At 29.5% G+C, this 9172-nt stretch overlaps 1 protein-coding gene across 1 annotated transcript; it reads right to left on the bottom strand.

Annotated features, from left to right (window-relative positions):
• Positions 1-3511: 3511 nt before the first annotated feature.
• LOC128171988 (uncharacterized) lies at positions 3512-7775 on the bottom strand. The gene is made up of 6 exons (XM_052837765.1): positions 7676-7775; positions 7181-7230; positions 6137-6349; positions 5422-5574; positions 4864-5017; positions 3512-4125 (listed from the first exon to the last, which is right to left on the bottom strand). The coding sequence occupies exons 3-6, from the start codon at positions 6269-6271 to the stop codon at positions 3836-3838; spliced, it is 732 nt and encodes a 243-aa protein (XP_052693725.1). The 5' UTR covers positions 6272-6349; positions 7181-7230; positions 7676-7775; the 3' UTR covers positions 3512-3835.
• Between the last annotated feature and the right edge of the window lie 1397 nt (positions 7776-9172).

Below are 9172 nucleotides of genomic sequence, written 5' to 3'. Positions count from 1 at the left end.
TCTAAGAATTCATTTTATTAATTTTCGATCCGCGCCTGGTGGATAAAATGTGTTTTAGAAATAAACAAGACAATACAAAAAATAGTAGTTTTTTTTTTCTGCTGTTGCGACAATTAACATGCGTAGTAGAGATCCCCTCCAAGAATTCATTTTATTAATTTTCGATCCGCGCCTGTAGTTATAACATCAATGGTAAAACAGACTGCACTATTTTATGCAGAATGTTCCTTGAAAATGGCTCGATACACAAAGTTTTATGCAAAACATTCACCCATTGATTTTTTAAAAACATGGTATTGCACACCACAAGCATCAAACATGGCTACGGTTTTATCAAGCAACCCAATGTTTATATAATCATCCACTGTACACGTGGTTGAACACGAACGATAACTCTGTTCTGAATATCATCGTTTAATTTAAAAAACCGCCAGATGATGAAAGATATACATCTTAAAAGATGTTGATGTTTAACATAAATCAAAGTAGAATATGGTATGAAAATCGACCAGTACCTACGTATTTTGAGAATATTATCTGAACACTTATACTTCCGCTCGAAATTTCACAGGAACTGAACAAATCTTGGTGAAGGCTCGTGAACTTTCATTCGAGCACCTCTGGATTTATTACATACTTAGCAACGATAAAGAAAACATTCCGAACACATTCGCAGGGGTGTTACATGTAAACTAAATTATTAAGAATACGTACGACAGTTGTTCGTGATTATAAAAAAATCGGTTATCTGTAATACTGCAAGGAACAAATCGTACAAAGTTGACTGTTACATGTAGCAAAGGTAATCTCTGTAGATATTTCAGACAAAGTGATTTGAAAACAAGAAACAGCAAATCAAAAGCAAAGATTATCAAATTAAATATTCTATTATTTTTTACATGTGATATGTCCATATGTTTGTCTGCAGAATAATTTCATAAAAGAGCACGATTGTTTTATATACAATATGCATAATGGTATAAATGTTTATTGAACAGCGATACAGTTCAAAATGTATCCATTTCTTGTTATCAATAAGAATATGTAGCTCAGTATTTTGTAAAATATAGCAATTTTATGAATCAACAAACTAAATCATTAAATCACGATCTCCATAAAGATTAAATATTAAGAGGACAACGTTATCAGATATATTTTTGCATATGTAAAAACTAATCAGATTGATTAAACGATCATCAGAAAATAACATGGAAAAATATAGCCAATCAAAAAACCCTTTTTCAGAAAGGTCAATGGGATTCTCTCCTTTATTAAATATAACGACACAAAATTAAAGTGGATCAACTTGTTTGTGTAGTTAGGTACATGTAGTACATGGATTTTTCTTTTGTTCTTAAACTAGTTGTTATTTTTAGAGAATCAATAAAAATCCCTTCTTTCTAAAGATTACACTAATTTTATCAGAAATGTTTCAAACCCAGGAAATTTATAATCTCTAGTTTGTAAAAATTGGAATGGACTAAAAAAAACAATGATAGTCTAATAACCAATTCTTATTTTCAATTTGGATATGTTCTAGTGCTGAAATGTCGTTTGTAAAATAGATGCGCATTAACGTTTGAGTTTCAGAATCAATATAAAACACGGAAGAAAATCTGAAAGCTAGTTTTAAAAAGTTTTTCTTTCGAATAAGCTTATGTTTGTTACTTGTAAGTAACATTACGCATGACAAACGATATCACAATAAGTAGTTGATGTTGCTTTTTGCACATATTATGGTGGTATGGGACAACTGTCGACATCAGTGTAGATTAAAGTACATTATAAATAAAATACTTTTACACAATTTAACCAAAAATACTTTTTAAACAATTTAAACATTCCCAGCGGGATTCAAACTTATGACTAACAATATGATTGCATTCTAGCTGTCTGTAAAAAGTTTCTCTCAGCAAGTCAAACTATCATTAAAGCAAGTAATTGATATCTTTGTACAACAACAAAAGTAACACTTTTCATGAGTTTAGCAAGTTTATCTTTTCTAAATGGTACATGTATACACGTTAGATTTTGTAACTATTTGTACAAAATGTATGATAAGCTAATAGATTATACGTGCAATGTGATACTATAAAAAAAAGAGAAGTCTTCTTTTTAAAATAAATCATGCATTACAGAAATTTCTGTAAATTGCTGTACATTTGCTTTTTTTAGGATGAAAAACAGATCAATGAAAATTAAACAATGCAATATGTCAGTCATTTAGTCCCCTCTCAGGCTTGGCCAGTGTTCCAGTAAACAAAGGTGAAGAACAGAGCTAGGGACTTGATCGTACAGCTGGTGATACTTTACTAATGCATTCAACCCTGCAATTATTATCGGGAAAAAAAGTGGAATTTGAATGTATAGACAATATGCACATTAAATCAAAAATACTTACTAAGTTTCACAAATTTCGTGCAATGGTTAAAGAAGAGTTGGGCTTACAAGCTACTCAATACTCTTACAAATACATGGCTAAAATCCGAAGTTCAAAAGCCGAAAGTCCGAAAAAGATAATTGCATCAGAGTTCCTGATACTCGTAACATTCATAATTTCCTGGTAACATTCACTTATACACCTTGTGTACTAAATGCCTGCACAGATTCCCGAAATCCTTGCAGTGGTTTGAAAGGAGTTGCGCTTACAAAGTGTTCAATACTAAATTCAATATATAGTCAAAATTCAAAAGGTCCAAACTTTCCCCTAAAACGATATCGATAACAGCACTGAACGACTTAATTACTTATTATAACTGACGGACGCGTTAAAAAGTATACTCTTCGCAAAAAAAAAAAAATAAAAAAAAATAAAAGAGGAATCCATTTTTGCAGCTAATGTGTTGCTTGTGAATTCCTCTTTTGTGATGTATATTGAAGTGATCAAAACTTAAATATAAATACAAATCGGCTTTGATACGTCAAAAGATGCATATTTTGATTTTAAGGACATTAAACTCGTGTTCGGTAAATGAGCCAAAAAAAACACCCCATTTTAGGTCATTGTTACCGTTTACGGTTTAAAACAGCCTGATTTTAATGTAATTTACATTAGCATTCGAAATGACAAGTTCCTGAAAACATGTTATTTTGTTTTCAAATAAGATCTTTTATCGAATAGTTTGAACATTAAACTTACTACCTAAACACTTACTGGTCATATCACTTGGAGTTTTAGATTGCATGTATAGATATGATTAACATTTCAAATTAATAAAATTCTCAAACTTTTTATTACAAATTTCACAAAAATACATCATGATAGAATACAATACATGGACATCAAACGACGTATCCTTTAAAATCGTAAAGAATATATATATATATATATATATATATATATATATATATATATATATATATATATATATATATATATATATATATATATATATAATGAATATTCAATATACACTCAAATGGACAAAATAATATAGGTAAAGAATGTGTGATATAATCTATCTATAAGATGGGAATATATTTCTCTTTCTAATCTAATAAATGCATTATGCAATTATGTTTTTTAATCTGTAAAAACATCTATGTAAACCATTAATTCTTTCAACACATTGACGTGTAACTGTATTATTACTGTTACTGTAGTGCACACGTAAAGCACCCACACAAAAGATTCTCCTTATCCAAACACAAATTCATAAAAAAAAAAATGAACAAATTTGGATATATAAAAATCTTTTCAAACATTGATATCATTAAAACGTCAACATAAATAAATATACAAACAAAACCCCAGAAATTATGCATTGTCAACGATCATTTTCAACAGTTAACATCCAGTTTTTTAAACATTGTTCTTTTTGCAAGTTAACTCTTTTCAAATGATGATCGTTTTTTCCTTGAGCCACCGTCGTTCAATATATTCTCTTGTAGAATTAAAGACACGCCAGAGGTTAAAGAGAGACATGGCATTTTTGGCGTTGTTTGGAGCCACTTCATCAAAATAATTCGACACAGGAATGACATTAAGTAGATCTACTCCAAAAACCACAGACACCTCGTCGCAGAACTTACGGACACACGGATATTTGTAGGCATTTATCATGTCGCTATTAGGGACTCCTATTTCGTCAATGGACGTAACTACAACAAACTGTCTAACGCCATCTAAAAGAAATAAAACGGTGTATAAATACGTTGGCTTGAACGTGTCTCTCTTAAATGTTATTGTCTCAATAATAAATAAATAATAAATTCATTGAGAAGTAAACATGTAAATACGCAAGAAAAAAAAAGAGGCCAGTATTTTTCAATCTGAGTTATGGTGCATTTTATTTTACCCTTTTCAACACTAAATCAAATTTAGCTAGTTAGCACTTGTTGCCAGTATTCTTAATTAAGTGATATTATCATCAGTTTTAAATTTGACTCTCTTACACAATGAGATTTAACTCTAAATTCATGTATTTTGCCAACAAATTTTGCAACCCTTTGTGCTTCAACTTCAGATAAAACGACTAAGACCTAAATGCAGAATTTGATTCAATTATGGAATGCTAATCGATCACTTGCATAATCAATTATTATATTTATAAACAAGTATTTGGTTTCCGGATGGTAATGGATATATTTTACATTAAAAGATAGAAGGATGGCTTGTTGTTTGTAATTGCTGACATTTTAATTAAAAAATAGAATGTGATGCAATGAATTATTCTTTGTACCCTAATGTCACACACAAATCATTTCACTGGTATATTAATTGTTTTAAAGTTATAGGTCAGTAGTGCAAAAATACTTTCGCAGCAGCGTATTGAACGGTATTGAACATTTTCAATACACTAAGCATTGACAATAAATAAAACCCTGAAATTATACAGATTTGATAAAATAACAGATGACTACCTTCTGAGTCGTGGTCTTTTAGAATCTCTATCATTAATTTCACGCTTGTCGACAAGTCTTTAAGGTTTGTAGAAGCTCTAATAACGTACAGAATACAGTGAACATCATTCGCTGGATTCGGTTTCTGTATTTCCATGTCTGTTTCTGGATTCGTCTACAAATATTAATGTCAAACTTCACTATAAAGATGTTTTATGATTCCTATAAAACTCAGTAATACATCTCACATGTCAAACATAGTCATTACAAAATATAATCACTATTTGTCTTTTAAAATAATATAGATTTAAACAAGTATATACTTATCTATTTTTAAGTACATTTTTGGCGTCAAAACTAGGATAAATTTTTAGGTGACTTGTTAAAAAAGTCATGATATTATTAAACAAACATTAAATCTTTTGGGAAACAAATTTAATGTATCCATATTTAATTCAAAGGTTTAAGAATGAAAACTCAACGAGATCGAGATCGTATCAATTGCAGGAGTGTTACTGCTTTATTAGTATTAAATTCTTCCTATTTTAAGCGAAGTAATATTTTAAGGGAATAACTCACCTCATCATTCAGTGTACATGGAAGTTCCCCATTTAATATATATTCTAGTTCATCTTTCTTAATTATCTTCTCTTCATCAATGCCAGGCATATCAAAAAATCTGCACGGTACTTTTGGTCCTTTGTCACCCATGTATAGAGGCTCAAAATGTATCTGTAAAAATGTTTATACCAAAAATATTTCTCCCCAACAATGTTAAATAACGAAAGAGGTAGTACATGTGTTCCTATAGGAAATTAGTATTTCCTATCGGATTTTATCAAATCCTATCGGAAATGAAATTCCTATAGGAAGTTATTGTATTCCGATAAAAAATATCAAATCTCCAAAAGAAACATGTATATTGTTTTCCCTGTAGGTGAGATACAATGATGACAAAGGTGGTCGTGGAAGCAAAGATCTATCATATTGCATATTTACATTTTTCCATACTAGGAGCTAAGACAGGTGCAAAAACGCCACCTTGGCATTGACATAGTTATCCGGCACAGTCTTAACGTTATTTTTTTTTTACAAGATAAACGATAGGATAGGATTTACGCACGATAAAACAGTATACATGACATGCAATTATATAGATTATCAAAAATGATTAAGTTTTGGTCCATTTTTATGTTTTATCAAAGGAATTTTGTGTTTAAATTTAGCATTTGAATTTACAATTCATTATTTGCAATCAAAACACGCAGTAATTTTAAAATTTTTAAACCCTTACCTTTTTTGTTGCACTTTTTTCTCTGTTCTTTATAGGACATGCACTGTAAATATCTTTGATATAATCACTGTTTGTTAAAGCGGTGACAAAAGTCCTCAGAAAAGAAGATTTTCCAGAGCCAGTTACTCCAATCATAATGATATTGATGAATGGTACTTTTGGCGTCAACGGAAGCGGCAATTTTGTAAACTTGTTTAAATATTCAACAACAATCTATAAAATTGAAATAATTATTTAAAAAAAAACCAAAAAACTAAAAGTGGTCGGCGTAATTTATATCTATCTTTAAAAATTATAACGCAAAGCACAAGTAAGGTGTTTTTATTTTTCTTATAGTTACGTAGGTGCTTGATTCCAAGACATATTGATTTCTTTCATATCGTCAGTTCCGTTAACTTGTCGCTTTGCCAAAAGATTTAGCAGTTTTATGAAAGTTATTTTTGTATTTTATGAATTATGACCTTTTTGCAATAGAGAGGTATTAGTTTTAATCGAAAGAAATCATCAATAATAGCCATAATTGCCATGCCTTTGTATGTTTACAAGTTGTTTCGCTATCATGAAAATGTCTCAAATTATACACAATTAAAAGACAATTCTGATGATCAACTCTTAAGATAACACGGAATGTTGTAACTGTGCATATAATAAGTCAACAGTTGATTTTATCACTAAATTCCAGTTTTTTATATTGCAATTAATTTCATCAGTAAAAAAGGATAAATTGTCTTTGGTTCATTTTCATTGGTTCATTATAACGTTGAATTGCTTTCAGTTGTATCCTCTAATAAAAACCCCACTGATTAAACTCGTAAATATTTCCCGAATAAAGCTTTAGAGAAAGTCAGTAGAGCTGTGTAGTTTTGTAGTCATTTAAAACAAGATCTATTATTTGTAGTTGTAACTAAATCGTGAACAATGTTCCCTTATGATTTGTTCTATTCTGTTTTTTCTTTTATGCATCTTGCGCCCTACATGCTATGATATTCAGTGTAAACGTTAACGTTTCAAGCGTATTTGATTAATTTGATTAATAACAATTACTTTGTCATCTAATGATCCAGGATATTTATCCCAACCATGTTCAGAAATATCTAAAAAAAAAAAAAATATATAAATAAAATAAAGAAACCAAAACAAAACAAAACTTTAAAAAACCCCAGAAAGGGTATAGAAATGTTAACATAAAAACGTATGAAAAATACATTACCGATAGGCTCAAAATCTAAGTAAAGCATTTCTTGTGAGATACAAAATGTACAAACTACTTCCTAATTATTGAAATGTTCGAAAGCCCAGTTAGGACCTATCAAAAATATTTTTGAATTTTATATAACGAATAACAAATTTGATTCGTTATAACGGATTCAACAATTTGTTATAACGATTTAAAATTCAAGAATTCGTTGTATTAAATTCAAAAATATTTTTTATAGGTCTTAAATGGGCCTCCGTAGAACTGTCTTATTTTCTTTAATACATAAATTTTTTACTCTTAATGGATGAAACGCATAACTTTTTTATACCAAAATTTCTTACCCCAGAGTTTCTGTTTAAGCTCGTCCAGTTCTCTCTTATGTTCATGTAATGCTTTCAGTTCATCAATCCGCCATTGTAAATTCGATATATCATCCAAAAGGTTGCTAACGAAAAAACAGTTTTAATTTGATCGATTTTCGTTTTGTAGTTGTATGCAATTATGCCGTGAATAAGATGAACATCACGAGAATAGAATACTACGATATTAAACACAATGAGAGAGAGAGAGAGAGAGAGAGAGAGAGAGAGAGAGAGAGAGAGAGAGAGAGAGAGAGAGAGAGAGGGAGAGAGAGTGAGATTTTACATTAGCACTCAATCATATATGTCCTTTATTATATTTTGCAAAAGTATAAATTTGTTTATTTTTTTCAAAACTAGTTTTCATAACTGATTTCTGTAACAGACGAAAAGTAAAAATGCTGTTTTCATTTTTTATATATAATCTTAATTTATACACATTATCAATGATTAATTTATTTTAAAAAATATACTGTATGAATATACATGTACATGTTCCTTTATGATTATCGACTCAATTGATTTTTTAAACAAATCCCTATCATTGTGGATACATGAAATTGATTTGCTGCGATTCTTATCGGTGTGGTCTTGTGTTGGATAAAAATCATTGTAAAGAGTGTTTTAAAACTAAAATATATCTTTTCCCTTATTATTCTGATTTTGTCATAAAAAAGATTTTTAAAATATTATATTGTTAAAAGTGGGTCACAGTTGAATTGAAAAACGCACCTCTTGGCCCAATCTATAAAAAGAAAAAAGAGAGCATTAGCTATAATGAAATAATAAAATATATAAAAATGAAATCTTGATTTAATGAAAGTCTAATGATTGCAAACAATGGCCATACATTGAAACCAATAGCTTTTTTTTAATTCTTTTTCTTTTCTTGATTTCTTTGTTTCAAGAACCCAAATTTTTTCATCATCTTTTGGGTTAATGCACTGTTTATAGTAATTAAAACTCGTTTGTTTCTCTTCTATTTCTTTCTCCAACACCTGTTTTTTTCTTGAAACGGTAGCTTGACAAGCTGACATCTGTAATTTTAAAGAAAAAAAAATAAAACAATAAATGCCATAACCTGCATCAATACCTTGCTTTGATGATTAAACGTTAAAAATCGTTCTCCCTTGAAAATTTAATATTTTTATGACATTATAACAGCCATGTTTCTAATTAGCCAATTGGCTAATTTCCTATATATGCAAGCTATTCAACCAACAGGGCTACTCATAACACTTATAATTATATATATTACAAGTTGCTGTCCTTTAACAAAGGACTACAATACGTGGACCAATTGTATGTGTTTCCAACGAAAACGTGAAAGCCTAAAGATTATCAGAGATTCTTCCGACTCTAGCCCATTTGTACGTTGTATTACGTATATATGTATGTATAGCCCTGACTTTTTATCTCAGAATTTAAAGGGTTCATACTTCTAAAATAATAAGTATTGTATATATTTATGAATGAAGT

Source organism: Crassostrea angulata, chromosome 2, assembly GCF_025612915.1.
Source record: "Crassostrea angulata isolate pt1a10 chromosome 2, ASM2561291v2, whole genome shotgun sequence".
In the NCBI taxonomy this organism is placed as follows: Eukaryota; Metazoa; Mollusca; class Bivalvia; order Ostreida; family Ostreidae; genus Magallana; species Magallana angulata.
This window is presented reverse-complemented; position numbering and strand designations above follow the sequence as displayed.